This window comes from Ruditapes philippinarum, unplaced genomic scaffold, assembly GCF_026571515.1.
Source record: "Ruditapes philippinarum isolate M1 unplaced genomic scaffold, ASM2657151v2 ctg5846_1_1_1_1, whole genome shotgun sequence".
Lineage (NCBI taxonomy): Eukaryota > Metazoa > Mollusca > Bivalvia > Venerida > Veneridae > Ruditapes > Ruditapes philippinarum.
Window position 1 is genome coordinate 48,069 of NW_026853361.1, and position 20,555 is coordinate 68,623.

Here is a 20,555-nt window from a genome sequence, read left to right on the forward strand (position 1 = left end):
CAAATCTCCTACACATAAGGAGGGATTATATTGAAACATCATACAAATTTTCACCACTATAAGACTTGTCATGCGCTGTAACGAGGTCTAAAGGTCAAAAGTCAAGGTCCCACAAATGTTCACCACAATAAGACTTGTCATGCGCTGTAACAAGGTCTTCCGGTAAAAGGTCAAGGTCACACTTAAAGGTCATTGAAAACGGCTTGTCAGGAGCAAAACTTCTATATTCAGAGAGGGATTTCAATATCACTTGGCACAAATTGTCATCATCATAACTACTGGTATAAAACATGTAACTAAGGTTAATATATGCAGGGTCAAGGCCATTGAAGTTGATAAAATGTAGAAACAGTACATATCTCCTTCACGCATGGTGGATTCTAATGAAACTTAATAGAAATGTTCACCACAATCAGACGCAGGGTCACATGCATAAACCAAGTTTCTAGGTAAAAGGTTAGTGTCACATTTAAAGGTCATTGAAAAACGCTTGTCGCAGCTGAATTTCTACATTCATTGGGGGATTTAATGTAACTTGGCACAAATGTTCACCATTGTGAGTCTGATTGTGCACATAATCCAGATCCCTACTACCAAAGTCAAGGTAACATAGAGTTCTTGAACGGGAACCATAATTAGTCATCATTTATTATGGATTGTAACACAAATGATAACTATCATCGTGGCACATGTAATTTAGGTAAATATTTGCAAGGTCAAGGTGACTAGAGATGATAAAATATCAAGACATTTTCCGAATATCTTCCCATAGCATATCTCCTATATGCATATTTATAATGCCCACATCTCTGTCAAAAGCTTTTGTGACGGGTGTATTTTGCGACAATGTTGCCCTTGTAAAAATTTAGGACCTTATTGGTTTATATGATTTAACTATAATTTTGAAATAAGACAATCTTATTAATTGATATGGGTTGAAGGACTGATGTAAAGTGGCTGTACCTCTCTTATCAAAACATAGGAAGAAATAACATTATTATAAGTTTGACTTATGTCTACCACTTCATTTTGAATTCCTGAATTTTAAAAGCTTTTAATCAAAGGTAATAAGAACACCTTTTAATATGCCCAAAAATATTATATTTATGTTAAGGATTAGATATTTGGCATCAAGTATCACGTATTGACATCTACACAATTTATATAAATCATGCTCCTAAGGTCAATATTGGCCCTGCCCCAGGGGTCACATATATAGATATTTTCATATATATATTCTTACGTAAAGTTTCAAATCCCAGATCTCAGTTATGTGGCATGTATCATTACCATTAGGAGGACCCTGAAATTGTTACAAAACTCATTTCACTGATATTAAAAACAAGAGGGCCATGATGGCCCTGGATTGCTCCCCTGACCCACCAACCGCATCCAAGCAATGTCTTAGACAAGCATCCTTGCCAAGATTGATGACAATCGAGTAAAAGTCTATTTCCGGTTCTAAAATGTAACCACGTAAAAATGTCTATCATGTAAATCAACGGATTTTGTGTGAATTACTGAACGCTTAAAAAGGAATTTATGTGTGTTATATATATAAAGGAATAGCTTCAAAATGGTATGAACATTTATGAAATCTATAAAGTATTTATGGTGATATTTATACAGAACTTTTTAGTATACATTTAATAAATAGGTGTAAAAAGCGCATGATTCACGTGATAATACTGAACACATCGCACATAGACAGTATTGCCAAAAAATCGTCACGCTTGGTTAGGTATAACAGTTATGACCATTATAGGATAGATATAACGGGAACTAACGGTTATCACGTACTCTGCTTGATCGCTTGTGACTTTTGATCATATAAATTATGAATGTTAAAGGCGGAACACCAAAACGAAAAAAAGAATCCACCACTAGCTGTAGCGACTTAGACTCTAGTGCTATAACGAACTCATTTAGCTCCTTAAATGAAACAACAGAAGAAACAGACCCAATAAATAAAAGTTTAGGAAAAGACCTTCGAATAAAAAACAACCCCAATAACTCAAAGTCTCATCAAAGAAAACAAAAAAGTAAAAAACAAAAAACCGCGGCATCACCTGAATTGATAGAAACGAACGTGGAGATGAAACTAGAACAAAAACTAGACAAAATCGATGAAAAACTCAACAACGTTTTAACAAAAGATGACAGGTCATTCATCAGAGACATAATAAAAGACACATTTGAAGAAATGAAGGAACAATTATTAGGATCAGTCATCAAACGATTAGAAATTTTAGAAGATGAAATTTATAACAAATCAGCCTCCACTTCAAAACTTAATTCAGAGATAAGCGAAAACAAACATGTTATAGAAACAAGAATAGAAAAATCAGAAGAAAAGATGAACACTGAATTAAAAATATTAAAATTAGAAAACGAAAAATTAAAAGAAAATGCAAATGATCAAGAACAATACAGTCGAAGGAATAACCTTCGTATCACGGGAATAAAAGAAGATTCTCCCCAACAGTCTTCATTACAGACAAAAATACAATTCCAGAAAATGTGCAAAGACAATCTCGGATTGGTTGTTCTCGATGAAGAAATCGACATTGCACATAGAATTGGTCAGTTCAAGACAGGCAGCAACCGTCCAATAATTGTAAAATTCGTAAGAAGGCAAACGAAAATTAATATCATGAAAAATGCAAAGTCACTTAAAGGAACCAGAATATATTTGAATGAAGATCTTACACACTCCAATCAGCAAGCTTTAATGTCATTACGTTTAAAAGATCCCAAACGAATCGAAAAAGCATGGTCTTTCGAAGGCAAATTATTTGCCATATTTAAGTCAACGAACCCCTTAAGACCAGAAAACACAACAACACGGCTGATCAAATTCTCAGAATATGACCAATGGCTTTCGCTCCCGTGGCCGGCTCGTGAGATTGGAGGAAATTCTTCCGAAAAATCTACAACGAATGTTTGGAACAGAAAATAAAACATAACACGTTGAAAACAAACAAACATATAAATACCAACAAATCAAATGAAGACTCTTAAGTGAAAAAAGGTAAATACATGTACATCATGAGAAAAGAGAAATGTTTAACAAAAGACGCATAAAAAACTATTGTTATTGAACATTAAACTTTGTTGAGTTAGCTTCTTTAAATTAACGTTTTATAGTTAAAGTAACTTTCTCGTATCACTCCTGGTTTTTTTTGTTGTATTTTTTTATCCCAATTATATCATAGATAATTATACACGAATTTTGACACGGATATGTTATTTTCCTTTTCTGACACATTGTATATTCGTTTAGATATTTGTATAAAAACAATTTTAAATTTACAATGAAAAATAAATGAAATACGCTGTTACCCCACATATTATTTATAGACAGCTTTTCGTTTTCGACGCACATGATATTGACTGTAATATCACATTATGAATACTAGAATATACATACATTAATTATATTAACATTGTTCAATCTTAAATAACATAATAACATTTGATTGTTTTATTTTTATTTTTTTTTCTCATTATTTTCTGACCAAAGAAGGTTTATTAGTATGGGGTAGTACGGGGAGACTTTTTACAGCCGCCACACGGCACAAATAACACGGATGTGATCATAAAATAGATGAATACAGAATCCCTAAAGAAAGCCCAACACGGCAAAATTGAAAATGTTGCAGGCTCGGTTTGATTGAGCCTGTTCATGGACGGTACTGGAAAGTGCAAGTTACCGTCCACGCCCCCTAGCACCGGTTTAAGCAGAATTCAACATTTAAACGTGTAACAAGGTCTTCCGGTAAAAGGTCAAGGTCACACTTAAAGGTCATTGAAAACGGCTTGTCAGGAGCAAAACTTCTATATTCATAGAGGGATTTCAATATCACTTGGCACAAATTGTCATCATCATAACTACAGGTATAAAACATGTAACTAAGGTTAATATATGCAGGGTCAAGGCCAATAAAGATGATAAAATGTAGAAACAGTACATATCTCCTTCACGCATGATGGATTCTAATGAAACTTAATAGAAATGTTCACCACAATCAGACGCAGGGTCACATGCATAAACCAAGTTTCTAGGTAAAAGGTTAGTGTCACATTTAAAGGTCATTGAAAAACGCTTGTCGCAGCTGAATTTCTACATTCATTGGGGGATTTAATGTAACTTGGCACAAATGTTCACCATTGTGAGTCTGATTGTGCACATAATCCAGATCCCTACTACCAAAGTCAAGGTAACATAGAGTTCTTGAACGGGAACCATAATTAGTCATCATTTATTATGGATTGTAACACAAATGATAACTATCATCGTGGCACATGTAATTTTAGGTAAATATTTGCAAGGTCAAGGTGACTAGAGATGATAAAATATCAAGACATTTTCCGAATATCTTCCCATAGCATATCTCCTATATGCATATTTATAATGCCCACATCTCTGTCAAAAAGCTTTTGTGACGGGTGTATTTTGCGACAATGTTGCCCTTGTAAAAAATTTAGGACCTTATTGGTTTATATGATTTAACTATAATTTTGAAATAAGACAATCTTATTAATTGATATGGGTTGAAGGACTGATGTAAAGTGGCTGTACCTCTCTTATCAAAACATAGGAAGAAATAACATTATTATAAGTTTGACTTATGTCTACCACTTCATTTTGAATTCCTGAATTTTAAAAAGCTTTTAATCAAAGGTAATAAGAACACCTTTTAATATGCCCAAAAAAAATATTATATTTATGTTAAGGCTTAGATATTTGGCATCAAGTATCACGTATTGACATCTACACAATTTATATAAATCATGCCCCTAAGGTCAATATTGGCCCTGCCCCAGGGGTCACATTATATAGATATTTTCATATATATATTCTTACGTAAAGTTTCAAATCCCAGATCTCAGCTATTTGGCATGTATCATTACCATTAGGAGGACCCTGAAATTGTTACAAAACTCATTTCACTGATATTAAAAACAAGAGGGCCATGATGGCCCTGGATTGCTCCCCTGACCCACCAACCGCATCCAAGCAATGTCTTAGACAAGCATCCTTGCCAAGATTGATGACAATTGAGTAAAAGTCTATTTCCGGTTCTAAAATGTAAACACGTAAAAATGTCTTTCATGTAAATCAACGGATTTTGTGTGAATTACTGAACGCTTAAAAAGGAATTTATGTGTGTTATATATATAAAGGAATAGCTTCAAAATGGTATGAACATTTATGAAATCTATAAAGTATTTATGGTGATATTTATACAGAACTTTTTAGTATACATTTAATAAATAGGTGTAAAAAACGCATGATTCACGTGATAATACTGAACACGTCGCACATAGACAGTATTGCCAAAAAATCGTCACGCTTGGTTAGGTGTAACAGTTATGACTATTATAGGATAGATATAACGGGAACTAACGGTTATCACGTACTCTGCTTGATCGCTTGTGACTTTTGATCATATAAATTATGAATGTTAAAGGCGGAACACCAAAACGAAAAAAAGAATCCACCACTAGCTGTAGCGACTTAGACTCTAGTGCTATAACGAACTCATTTAGCTCCTTAAATGAAACAACAGAAGACACTGACCCAATAAATAAAAATTTAGGAAAAGACCTTCGAATAAAAAACAACCCCAATAACTCAAAGTCTCATCAAAGAAAACAAAAAAGTAAAAAACAAAAAACCGCGGCATCACCTGAATTGATTGAAACGAACGTGGAGATGAAACTAGAACAAAAACTAGACAAAATCGATGAAAAACTCAACAACGTTTTAACAAAAGATGACAGGTCATTCATCAGAGACATAATAAAAGACACATTTGAAGAAATGAAGGAACAGTTATAAGGATCAGTCATCAAACGATTAGAAATTTTAGAAGATGAAATTTATAACAAATCAGCATCCACTTCAAAACTTAATTCAGAGATAAGCGAAAACAAACATGTTATAGAAACAAGAATAGAAAAATCAGAAGAAAAGATGAACACTGAATTAAAAATATTAAAATTAGAAAACGAAAAATTAAAAGAAAATGCAAATGACCAAGAACAATACAGTCGAAGGAATAACCTTCGTATCCGGGAATAAAAGAAGATTCTCCCCAACAGTCTTCATTACAGACAAAAATACAATTCCAGAAAATGTGCAAAGACAATCTCGGATTGGTTGTTCTCGATGAAGAAATCGACATTGCACATAGAATTGGTCAGTTCAAGACAGGCAGTAACCGTCCAATAATTGTAAAATTCGTAAGAAGGCAAACGAAAATTAATATCATGAAAAATGCAAAGTCACTTAAAGGAACCAGAATATATTTGAATGAAGATCTTACACACTCCAATCAGCAAGCTTTAATGTCATTACGTTTAAAAGATCCCAAACGAATCGAAAAAGCATGGTCTTTCGAAGGCAAATTATTTGCCATATTTAAGTCAACGAACCCCTTAAGACCAGAAAACACAACAACACGGCTGATCAAATTCTCAGAATATGACCAATGGCTTTCGCTCCCGTGGCCGGCTCGTGAGATTGGAAGAAATTCTTCCGAAAAATCTACAACGAATGTTTGGAACAGAAAAAAAACATAACACGTTGAAAACAAACAAACATATAAATACCAACAAATCAAATGAAGACTCTTAAGTGAAAAAAGGTAAATACATGTACATCATGAGAAAAGAGAAATGTTTAACAAAAGACGCATAAAAAACTATTGTTATTGAACATTAAACTTTGTTGAGTTAGCTTCTTTAAATTAACGTTTTATAGTTTAAGTAACTTTCTCGTATCACTCCTGGTTTTTTTTGTTGTATTTTGTTATCCCAATTATATCATAGATAGTTATACACGAATTTTGACACGGATATGTTATTTTCCTTTTCTGACACATTGTATATTCGTTTAGATATTTGTATAAAAACAATTTTAAATTTACAATGAAAAATATGAAATACGCTGTTACCCCACATATTATTTATAGACAGCTTTTCGTTTTCGACGCACATGATATTGACTGTAATATCACATTATGAATACTAGAATATACATACATAAATTATATTAACATTGTTCAATCTTAAATAACATAATAACATTTGATTGTTTTATTTTTATTTTTTTTCTCATTATTTTCTGACCAAAGAAGGTTTATTAGTATGGGATAATAAGTCGTTTATACAAGATATTCCTTTGTGCTGTTTCTCTTCTCCCTTTCTTGTTTTTCGATAGAAGAGAAACATATTACAAGGGTATAGACAATACGAATGCCGAATTGAATAAAAATATAGTTGCCTTGCGGTTAAGTTTATTAGATTTAATAGTGTGAATGTCAAAATGAATGTAATATGTTTTTGTTGCGATTTAATTTATTACATTTGATAGTCTGAATGTCAAAATGTAGGTAAAATCGTTCTGTTGGGTTTGAATTTATTACATTTTATAGTACGAATGTCAAAATGTTGCGATTAAATGTATTACATTTGATATTATGAGTGGCAAAATGAATATAATATGTTTTGTTGTGGTAAATTTTTTTATTTTTTTACATTTGAGAGTATGAATGTCAAAATGAATGTCAAGTTTTTGTTTTCGGTAAAAGTTACACCATTAAATAGTATAAATGAACGTCAAAACGAATATAGTATACTTTGCTTGTGGTTAATTTATTTAGATTATGGTACTATGATTGTCAAATTTCAAACTGTCAAAATAAATACACTATATTTAGCTTGTAGTTTGAACGTATTAGGACTGATAGTATAAAGGTTAAAAATTAATGTAATATATTCTGCTTGCTGTATTTATGTTAAAATAAATGTGAATATATTTTGTTTTCAGTTAAATCTACTAGATTTGATGGTATGAATGTCAAAGGGAATACAATGTATTTTGCTTGCGGTATTTATGTACAAATAAATGTAAAGTGTTTTGTCTTCAGTTAAATCGATTAGATTTGATAGTGTGAATGTCAAAAAATGAATGTAACATGATTTGTGTTAGATTTGATAGTATGAGAATGTCAAACTGTATGTAATGTGATTTGCTAGCAATTTCATTTATTAGATTTGATGGTAGGAGTTTTCAAAATGAGTGTAATATTTTTTGCTTGCTGTTTAAATTAATTAGATTTGATTTTAAGAAATATAAGATATATAAATGATTTTGATAGTACTGATACCAAAATTAGATAGATTTTTTTTTCTGTTTCATCCTCTTATTTCAAATGTAACCTAAAATTCCTTCATAACTCATTTCAGAATAAAGTAACTTTAGTAATTATTGGACAATGACTTAATAAACATAAATATTTTTCTGTTAAAAATTTTCAATCCATAACATTTAGTTTTTTCTCTCCAAATATTCACATCTTTAAATGATATGTAAGAGTGTATGTTAGGTACCATAATAATATTCTCTTTCTGATATGTCATGTTGCATTATTTTGGTTTTTGTTGTTGTTGTTTCATTCATTTTTAAATCCTGATAGTAGATAGAAATGACGTAATGACTGTTTAACATTGATTTGCACCGAATATATGTATGTCATATTTGGTTTACTTAGGATTTAACTTAATAGCGATCAAGCTTAGATTAAAATTTATTATTGTTTTTTTTTAACATACATGTAATGTTACCAAACAATTCATTAGGTATTAATAAAAAAATGTCATAGTTCATTTACAATAGATAAAACATCAATTTAAACAATATTTAGTAGCGGTCATGTAATTCACAACTTAATCCTCTTTGCAGGAAGACTTTTATACTTGAACCATTTTTAACTGCTTTGGTAGTATATACATTTTCTTCATCGATTCAATTTAATGTCTAAAACTACTATCTTTACTTATAATGTTAACGGAATTTCTGGAAAAGACAAGAGAATTGCTATTTTGCAATGTTGAAAACACAAAAGGTTGACATAAGCCTTCTCCAAGAAGTGCATTTCAAACAGGCTGATAAAGAAAAGTGGGAAAAAGAATGGGATGGAACAATAATCAATAGTGGGAATTCAAGTAATCAGTTAGGCGTATCAGTTCTTTTCAGAAATGGTTTAAATATTCACATTCTAAATACTTTTGAAATTGAGATCGGACGTGTATTAGCACTTCATGTAAAGATTGAAAACAAAGAGGTATTTATCATAAATGTATACGGCCCAAATAAAGATGATATTGATATTTTCTGTAAATTAGAAGCCTTCGTTAAAGACAGAAGTGATCACCTTTTTATTATAGGAGGAGATTTTAATGTAGTGCTAGAACCTAATATTGACAAACAAGGTGGTAACCCTCATACACATTTGAAATGTCGCAAAAAAATAAAAAGTATACTTGAAATTTCAACTTAATGATATATTTCGGGTACAAAATCCGTTCACTAAAAGATTTACTTGGCGCTCAAAAGTACGGTTAAATATAGCGTGTAGATTAGATTATTTTGTTCTTTCAAATGATTTGGTTAATATTGTTGAAAAATCCGGCATAAAGCCTAGTTTTAAATCTGATCACTCAATAGCATATGTAACTTTAAATTTTGATCCTATGGTGAGAGGACCTGGTGTTTTTAAACTAAAAAATAGTTTACTTTTAAATATGGAATTTAAAGACAGAATTAAAAATGCCATAACTGAAATACGTTCTCTTAATACAGACACAAACCCTTTAGTCAGATGGGAAGTTATTAAAAGTACAATACGAAATGAAACTATAAGATTTTCAAAATATAAAAAGAAAACAGAAACAGAACAAATTCAAAAACTTATGACAGAAATCGAAAAATTGAAACTGAGATAGCCTGCAATTTTGACGAAAATTTAAATAGAAATTAGAATTGAAAAAATCAGAATTAGAACAATTTTTATAATGAAAATATCAATGGAATTATAACGAGAATAAAAAGTTTTAAATTAGACAACAGTGAAAAAAACATTAAATTGCTAAAAAACTTAGAGACTAGAAATGCTGAAAGAAAACTTATTAATAATCTAAATGTCAATGGTAATGTTACGTCAAACCAAAATGAAATTCTGAATGTGCAAAAAAAATATTATGAAAGTCTGTACAGTGAAAAGATACAAAGAGACTCAACATATGACTTTTATGATGAAAATAAAATCCCTAAACTAAACGACAACGAGCAAGTATTATGTGAAGGAATTATTACAGAAGGAGAGTGTATCGAAGCAATTACAACCATGAAAAAAGGGAAAAGTCCTGGATCAGATGGTATAAACGTTGAATTTTATAAAATGTTTTGGAATGAAATTAAAAATGATCTAATAAATTCTCTTAATTATTCATTCGAAACTGAATATTTAAGTCAGTTGCAGGCACAGAGTTTAATTACCTTAATCCCAAAACCAAAAAAAGATTTATCACTTCTTTCAAACTGGCAGCCAATAAGTTTATTGAACGTTGACTATAAAATACTGAGTAAAGTAATTGCTTATAGAATTAAACGTGTACTAAATAACTTGATCGACAATAGCCAAACTGGATTTATTAAAGGCAGATACATTGGTGAAAATATAAGATTGATTTATGATGTAATCGAGTACGCAGAACAAAACGAAAAATCTGGAATATTATTTTTTGCTGATTTTGAAAAAGCTTTTGATAGTTTGAATCATAATTTTATTTTAAAAACACTCGATCTATTTAACTTTGGACCAAATTTAAAAATGTGGGTAAAATTGTTATACAAAAATCCAACAAGTTGTATTCTTTACAATGGTTTCTTGTCGGACTCATTTAATATCAGACAAGGAGTCCGACAAGGCTGTCCTTTATCTCCTTACATTTTTATTTTAGCAATTGAACTCCTCTCCATAGCAATAAGAGGAAATACAAATATTAAAGGATTTAATATATTTGATATAGAAGTAAAAAACAGCATGTTTGCTGATGATGCAACAATATTATTAGATGGTACAAATAACAGTTTCAAAGAAATGTTAAATATATTTGAACAATTTTCATTCATCTCGGGTCTAAATCTTAATTATAATAAATGTATAGCTCTAAGAATAGGCCCACTGCGAAACCAGCACGACCTTATATATTGTAGAAAAAAATATAGTAATATTTCATGGACATCAGAAAGTGTCAAAACACTAGGAATAACATTTCATTCAAAAACTAACCATATCCTCAAATTGAATTACGATAACAGATTATCTCAATTCCAAATAGACATAAACAGATGGAAAGCTAGACATCTCACAACAATTGGTAATATCTCAGTATTGAAATCATTAATAATTCCAAAATTAACTTTCCTGTTTTCTGTTCTACCCAATCCTCCAAATAAAACTGTAAATACAATTAAACAACAATGTTATGAATTTATATGGAGCTCAAAAAGGGATAAAGTCAAACGGGATGTGATAATACAGGAGTACGAAAACGGAGGTCTTAATATGATTGACATTCATATATTTTTGAACTCAATAAAATCGAACTGGATAAAAAGAATAATAAACGATTCAAATGATGGGTTGTGGAAAGAAATAATAAAGATAAATATAAATCATTTAGGTGGAATATCTTTATTTAAATGCAATATAAACACAAAAGATATATTGAAATTTAAAATCAAAAATAAATTTATACACGAAGTATTAGTAGCTTGGAGTGAAATCAATTTTAATGAAAATCCGAAAAATATTTCAGAACAAATTCTTTGGCAAAATTCAAACATAAAAAATAACAATAGCCTTCTCTATTTCAGACAGTGGAGAAACAAAAATATATACCATGTAAAAGATATCTATGATATAAACGCAAGAAAATTTAAAACTTTTAGTCAATTAAAAACTGAATATAACATTCCTAATACTGAGTTTTTAAATTACCATAGACTTATCTCTTCAATCCCAACATGTTGGAAAAGAAAATTAGATAATGTCATTCTTTCTGTAACAACTGAGGAAATAAATATTTATGAGCTTTTAGAAAAAACAGAAACACATCTCCTAAATAGAAAATTAATACAGGTTCAAAACGAAAGAAAGCTAAAATACCAGAATGAAAAACTAAAATCCCAGTTAAAATGGGAGGCAGTATTTCCAGATAAAAATTTCAATTGGCAACAAATATATTTAAATGCGTTTGATATTTGTAAGGATAATATTTTGCAAAATTTTTATTTTTATTTCTTACATAGAAATATTGCAACTAACAAATTTCTCTTTAGATGTAAATTAGTGGAGTCTAGTCTTTGTGATTTTTGTAATATGGAAATAGATAGCATAGAACATATATTTTGGACCTGTCAACAAACACAAATTTTCTGGAATGAATTGTTAAAATGGTTGGTTGAAATTGGTATACATGCAACCCAAGACAAATTTTTGTCCTTTTTTCATTCACGAAATAAAATTTTATCATATATTCTCTTATTTGCCAAATATTATATATATAGTTGTAAAACAAAAAAAAAAATACCAAATAATCTTGTGTTTAAAAGAAAATTGATTGATAGAATATCTTTAGAAAAATACATAGCATTTCAAAATGATTCTCTTGATGATTTCAACAGGAAATGGAATAACTTTCTAATAATGCTATAAGAACTGATTGATGATATGTCAGAAGTATATTACCAAAGCAGCCTTTCTTTCTTAATATTACCATTTTTTTTATCTTATCGTAGTTTTTTATTCTCTTGCAAATTATCCTTTTATATTTTAGCACCTCCCCAAATTGTCAGCATTTTTCCAACTAACTCAAGAAATCGTTTTAAAAATTGATTTAACAAAACTCTATCTTGTTTAAAATATAATATCCTTTCTCTTAACTTTTTCTTAAAGAGATTCACGTTTAAGCTCTTTGAAATTATTTTAAAATGTCTACAACAACATATATATTAGTTTGTAACGTATGTTACATAAAATAATTAATTGAAAAATGTAAAATGAATGTATTATGTAAAAAGGAAAAGTAAATAAAAGGGCCTTAAACGTGGTTCCAAAAAAAAAAAAAAAAAAAAAAAAAAGACAATTGAGTAAAAAATGTGACCTCTAGTGGGTAAAAATAGGTTTTCCATATTTGGGCAATGCGACCTTGTTTTTGACTGGAGACAACCCATATTCATACTTGACCTAGAAATTATCAAAACAACCTTCCTGACCAATTTCCAGGAAATTTGGATCAAAACTGCAGCCAAAAAAGTTTTAACAAGATTTTTCTATTTTTAGCTCCTGTGACCTAGTTTTGAACCGGACATAACCCATCTTTGAACTTGACCTACAAATCATCAAAACAACTTTCCTGACAATTTTCAAGAATATTTGCATCAAAACTGCAGCCACTAGGGTTAACATTTTTGTTATTTTTAGCTCCTGTGACCTAGTTTTTGACCGGACATGACCCATCTTCTAACGTGACCTACAAATTATCAAAGCAATCTTCCTGACAAATTTCAAGAATATTTGCATCAAAACTGCAGCCAGTAGAGTGTTAACAAATGTTTTCTATTTTTAGCTCCTGTGACCTAGTTTTTTACCGTAGATGACATATATTCAAATTTCAACTAAAAACATCACAACAACATTACTGACAATTTTCCAGAATATTTGGATCAAAACTGCAGCCACTAGAGTGTTAACAAGCTTTTTCTTTCTTTAGCTCCTGTGACCTAGTTTTTGATTGAAGATGACCAATCTACGAACTTGACCTAGAAATCATCAAAGCAACCTTCCTGACAAATTTCCAGAATATTTGAATCAAAACTGCAGCCACTAGAATATTAACAAGATTTTTCTATTTTTAGCTACTGTGACCTAGTTTTTGACCGGACATGACACATTTTCAAACTTGACCTAGAAATCATTAAAACAACTTTCCTGACAAATTCAGAATAGTTGCATCAAAACTGCAGCCACTAAAGTGTTAACAAGATTTTTTTATTTTTAGCTCCTGTGACCTAGTTTTTAACAGAAGATAACCCATCTTATACCTTGACCTAGAAATCATCAAAGCAACCTTCCTGACAAATTTTCAGAATATTTGGATCAAAATTGCAGCCGCTAAAGTGTTAACAAGCTTTTTCTACTTTTAGCTCCTGTGACCTTGACCCGAGATAACCCATCTTCGAACTTGATCTGTATTTCTTACAGACAAATATTCTGACAAAGTTTGATGATGATGCAATCAAAACTGTGACTGCTAGACTGTTGACAACCAAATTGTTGACGACGAACGACACACGACGACGGATATATCTATATGATATATATGATATTTCATATATCATGTGATATATGATCTATGGTATGATATATATATGACATGATATATGATTTTATATATGACATGATATATGGTGTGATATATGATATGATATATGATGTGATATATGATATTATATATGATATAATATATGACACAGTGGTATCATTAGTGTTCACATTGAGCCTTTTTGTCTTCTGGTGAGCCAAAACCATTGTTATTTAAGTCCCTTAGCCCATTAATCGTGCATATCTCTATCAAAGACACAACTTTAACATTATTAAATAAATAAAATATAACACAAAAATATTGGACAATTTTCAGTGTTACACTGTTGAATGCCAGAATAACTTCCAGAACATTGTAAACCATTATATTGTGGTGGTGGGTTTCAAGTTCAAGTTCTAGACCTGGTCTGTGTTCCTCCAGCACATGTGACTGAACAAGTACACCATGCTGTCCACTGAGTCCAACCACCATTAACTTAAATAAGTGAAGATATATAAGATATTTCAATAGTTATTGTTCTTTTAATGCATTTATTCCTTATAATTGATGATTTGCTTTTAAATATACCAGTAATGGGCAAAAATCCATGTAAAGACATATGTACAATAACAAAATACTTGAGAGGGCCAGATGTCACTAATTATCTCAAATGAAAAAATATAATTGTATTATTATGTCAATCCTATTTAGTTCATCAAAATCATGGAAAGGTTATTTAAGTCTTGTTTCTACATTTAATTTACAAGGAAGTTAACAAGTTCAGGAAACTGTCATAATTTGAGCTACTTCGTAATGTTTTAATGCAAATGACAAAACTGCAGCAATCACAATAGCTAGACTTTCTCCTCGTAGCAGACCAACTAAAAATGCAACAAGAGAATGTTCAGGTTATTTTTTATTAAAGTATGGCCTTGCAACTACATAAATAGGTAAGTGAGAAGACACTTGTTTTGGTTGAGTCTATTATTATTTGTTTATGGGGTGAGATGTCATACACAAATTTACAATTTATATTCATTTACTTTTTACAGAGATAATTATCATTTTAAATGCTTCTGGTGTTGTTTTATTAATTCATTTGTAATCAAAATTGTTATATATTCGATTAAAAGGGATAATTTTAATGAAATGAAATTAGTTCGACTCAGGCAGAGAAAAGGTTTGCTAACTTTAAGGTAAATTGCTTATCTTTATGTAGCAAGTATTAATTATATATTATATTTTCAGAAAAATAAACTGCCTGAGTAGTATATTGTAAAATGGCTGCCATTTATAGTATACTTATTTATAAAGGCTTTTTTACTTTATCTCTTCATTTTTGCTCAACGACTAAAAATAACAAGAAATACCGAACGACACAAACACTTAACAAATCTTATTAGTGTGCACCTTTATTTCCTTATATATTTTTCGTTTATTTTTTGTTCTGACTATTGGGTGCATTTCCACACATTTCCCGTGCACCAGCCTTGTCAATTTATAATTATAAGGCGCGTTCAACCATGAACGAACAAAATTCACACAATTTACGGAAATATTGTTAAAATTGGTGAAATAAAATTGAAGCTGATATTTTCGGATACGACTGAGATCCACATATCAGAAAAAACATAACATGGGTAGATTATTTACATAACTGTAGGATTTGTCAACGCTGGAGTACACCATTCAGAGATTGGTAACACAATTTATTTGTTTATATAATTCTCTAAATTCCTTCGCATTGTAAAAGTCGAAAATTATTTAAATTCAGTGTCTGTCTAAGACAAACATAAATGCATATTTCTTATGTACTAACTACATGTCTGTATCATTTATAGGTTGTGCAACCCATGGATATACACCAAAATACCATAAAAAGTTTACTCATTTAGTAAAGAGCAACTGGCAGCGTTGATAACCTTCCTCACCAACCCAAAATTAACTACAGCGGTATGTAACATCAATGCCTCGACGCTGCCAGGCTGTTATACACTTAAATGGGTGCATGGACATACACGGTATACATTATTTTGCAGCATTGACTTCCTACATGTACTCACATTTTTTCAGAAATACATCTTAAATTTGTATCTTGAATAAAAAGAAACAATCTGAACAAAAGCTGTCACAAAACGTGACAAATGTCCCCGAAGGATTCTAGTTATAAATCACCTATTACATGTTTAGTGTGGTGGTATAATTTGACAAAACCCAGCAGTGACCTTTAAGTTAGAAAAAGTAGCCTGGCTCTTGTTCACAACACATTGCCCGTCTATGGCGACTTAATGTTTTTTGATAAAAAAATTGAAACTTTAATGTATATGGAAGTTACAGAGCAAACACAACAACCGCCATTTATATATATATATATAAAACATAAATATTGAAAAGGCTTAAACTTCAGCAGTGACCTTAAAAGGTCCTTCTATCATTAATTTTCAAGATAATGAGCGGAATCCATTCTAACATTTATTGTCCCTGTGACCTTGACCTTTGACCCAGTGAGACGAAAATCAATATGGGTCATTTTCTTGTTAAGACCAATCAGTACATGAAATATGAAGTCTTCGTGATAAATAGTTATTAAGATAATTAGCAGAAACTATTCTGATATTTAAGGCCCTTGTGAGATTGACATTTGATCTAATGACCCGAAAATCAGTAGGGATCATTTTCTAGTTATGATTAATCAGTACCTGAAATTTAAAGACTTTGTGATACATAGTTTTCAAGATTATCAGCGAAAATCATTCGGACAATTACGGTCCTTGTGACTTTGACCTTTGACCTAGTGACCCGAACATCGATAGAGGTCATCTACTTGTTATGACCAATCAGTATATGAAATTTAAGACTTTGTAATAAATATCTTTTTAAGAAAATCAGCGGAAACCATGTGGTCTACCAAAGGATATACCGACAGTCAGAATCAACAGTGATCTAACTTAGAGCTCAATCTCCCTGTCAAATGTGAGGGTACTAAGCCAGTGCATTGCTAAGTTATGTATTCTACATGTTTTAGTGGCAAAGATCAAAGCGATCTTTACCTTTGACATACTGACCTCAAAACTAAAACTGCCACTGCATGACTTTAATACTTCCCAACCTCATTCATGCAGCTTTGTGTGGGGTGTTTTATGATAAATATATGAGAACTTAAATTATGCTTCAAATGTGAAATGTCAAAATCAATACACTGTGGACAGGCATTTTTAAGCATTTGAGCAGACAAGCTTATCATCTTATCTTAGTTAAAGCGCCTGCGACCCTGTGACACCTAAATTAAAAGGGGTCATCTACTAGTCATAACCAACCTCAAAACCAAATATGAAGACTGTTGACCAAAGCATTCCTAAGCAAATGAGCAGAAAATCTTTCTAAACTAAAGGACCCTGTGACCTTTGACCAATGGCTTCAAAATCAATAGGCGTCAATAAACAGTCATCATTAACCTTCATACAAAATATGAACACTGTGGGTCAAAGGATTCTTAAGATGTTGGGCGGACAAGTTTTGTTTAGTCAAGGCCCTTCTGACCTTGACCTTTGACCTGGTGACCTCAAAATCAATAGGAGTCATCTATTCATGACCGATCTTTATACCAAATATGAGGAATGTTGGTTTTAGAAATCTTAAGTAATTTGGCGGACAGTGAAAAATCGACGGACGCCCGACGGCTGAATTGCCGGACAGCGAGACCGACGGCCGGACGGACAAGCTGATTCCAGTATACTCCCTTACAATTTGTTGTTCGGGGGTATAATTATATCTATAATTGTTGAACTTCTCATAATATCATGCTATCAGGATTTTATCGGCCACTGATTGGCCTAGACAGTTTTTTTTAATTCATGCGGAAACTTCTCTCCTTAGCGGCAATATTAAATGGCAAACAGTGAAGTTTGTATGAGCCATTGGCAATATTTCACATGTCAATAAAGACTCTTTAATGGGTTATGAACCAAGATAAGTGATGAGTTTAACATATTCATGATAAAAAAAAATCTAAATTAAAATGTTAATTCTGTTTTTTTTTTGGTAAACAGCCATAGTCAAGTTGAATTTAATGTACAATACTTGGATACGAATTTGGCTGAGGTATGATTGTGTATAGTTTGGCAAACCAGGACAATTTGAACAATTCAAGTAAATGATCACTATGGATCATTTTTATAGAATTTTAATAAAATCTATCGAGCCACTATGGAGATGCCATGTAAAGCTAATTTTTATTTTATTAGCTTTGGTTGCCATCTTGTTCAACATACTGGAACAATTTTTTGTAAGCATTTTTTTTAGTAAAAGGACTACCGGTACCTAATGATAATTCTGTGCAGTTTTAAAGAATTCTACCACATGATTGAGGAGAAAATGTTGTTCAAAAAGTATTTCTATTTTTAGCTCTGAAGGACATCTTGTTAACAGAATGGAACCATTAAAAATTTCAAGGACCACCAAAGACCATTCCTGTTTTGTGTCAAAATCTACAAAGTGGTAAAGGAGAATGTAGTTTAAAAATTTAATTTAAAGTTTTAATTTTTTGTAAAGCTCCAACAAGCATCTTCAACAGACTTACAATAATCGAGCAAGGACTTTTCAATAATCATTGCTGCAAAGTTTTATTAAAATATAAGTAAAGTTGAAGAGAAAATGTTGTTTTTCAGCTTATTTCTATTTGTCAGCTTTTGTGGCCATCTTATTCAGTGGACCGGAGCAATTTGGGCATTTTTATAGGGGACCAACAAATGACGATTTCTGCATAGTTTCATCTTTCCAGGTAAATCAAGAGGTTAAGAAGATATTGTTCTTTAAGTAAAAATTGTAACGTCAGATGACGGACACAGGGGTATTACAATAGCTCACCTTATGCTTGTTGTTCTCTGGTGAGCTAAATAACTTTAAATTTGAAAATCTTTAAGTCAATTAAATGTACTTAATTCTATTAAAAACGCTACTTTTGATACAAATATTAGAATTTATTGAACAGATAAAATATTACCTGGGCAGTTTTGAGTGTTACACTGTTGAATGCCAGAACCACTTCCAGAACATTGTGCACCACCATTTTGTGGTGCAGGGTTTGTACAAGTTCTAGACCTGGTCTGCGTTCCTCCACCACATGTGACTGAACAATAACCCCATGTTGACCATAGTGCCCATCCACCATGAACTTTAATAAATAAGGATTAAAAAGTTAATTCAATAGTTATTGTTCTCTGGCCTCAGAAATGATATTTTCTTTCTTTTGAAAATGCAAACATGAGTTTATAATGTTGGAATAATGGTTTAAAAGCATTTTAGGTGATGGTCACCTGAAGAAAGTAGCGCTAAATGTAAAATTATTTGTAGCAATAGAAGCAAATGTAAACAAGTAGTATTTTGGCTTCCATTCAAAATGCCAAATTTCCATATTTTTACAAAATCCCAAGCAACAGAAGCAAAATGAAGTTTCAAATATTGGCTAATAAGTAACTTTTTTGGAAAACTATAACTGGACGCAAAACAAAAGGGTCATGATGGCCCTTATATCGCTAATCTGAAAAAATGCTCTCTATTACAAGGGACACTGCGAAAAATACATGGATATACGGAAGTGGACGGATTTTTGTATATCATTAATATACGGGTAAGAATACGGATCCTTGAAATACTGAGATATACAGGACCGTATTTTATGACTAGTTTACGGTAATCCGTACACTCGTTATATACGGGAACTTTGATGTACGAATTCAGTATTTTACTAATATACGGAATTTTTATATTAAGCAGATTTACTTCTGAATTTGTAACGTGCACGGGCTAGCTGTTATATATATAATTTTTCTTATGGCTACTTTGCCAGTTGATTGGTTACAAATGATTATACAATAATTTGTTCAAACTTTGGAATCAAGTTTAATTAACTAATGTTATAACAGTAACGTGCTTGAAAGGTAATAAGTGGTCCTTGAACTTGATATAAAATTGGGGGACACTTTTAAGGCTATTTAATATATATAGAAAAACCACTTGGATATCGAGTTTTCAATACTTTAGTAATAACAATTACACCTAACGCAATGTTAAATTGATGCAATTGAAATACTTCGTAAATAGTGCAAGAACCCAAGTAATTAGACTAAAATATTAATTAATTATTTCTGTGGTGTTGACACTTCGGCAGCTGGACAGAGACTGATCGTCCACAGCTTTGAGCTCTATTTATACCCAATAACGTAGTTGTATTTAATAATCGTTTACTGAAGTTGAAGAAATCAAGCATCCAAGAGATATTGATAATGGTTCGAATATTGGTACGAATGGCATTGAGTTCGAATGATTTTAAGTAC

The 20,555-nt window shown here is 31.2% G+C and overlaps 1 protein-coding gene across 1 annotated transcript in view; it reads right to left on the reverse strand.

Moving 5' to 3' along the window:
• LOC132736635 (SCO-spondin-like) overlaps nucleotides 1-20,555 on the reverse strand; it is a gene marked incomplete at its 3' end in the record, with an annotated part of 66,679 nt that overhangs the window by 45,577 nt on the left and 547 nt on the right. Inside the window, exon 2 of the mRNA XM_060723800.1 lies at nucleotides 19,223-19,393. Coding sequence (XP_060579783.1) covers nucleotides 19,223-19,393 — 171 coding nt within the window. The remainder of the gene's footprint in view (nucleotides 1-19,222; nucleotides 19,394-20,555) is intronic.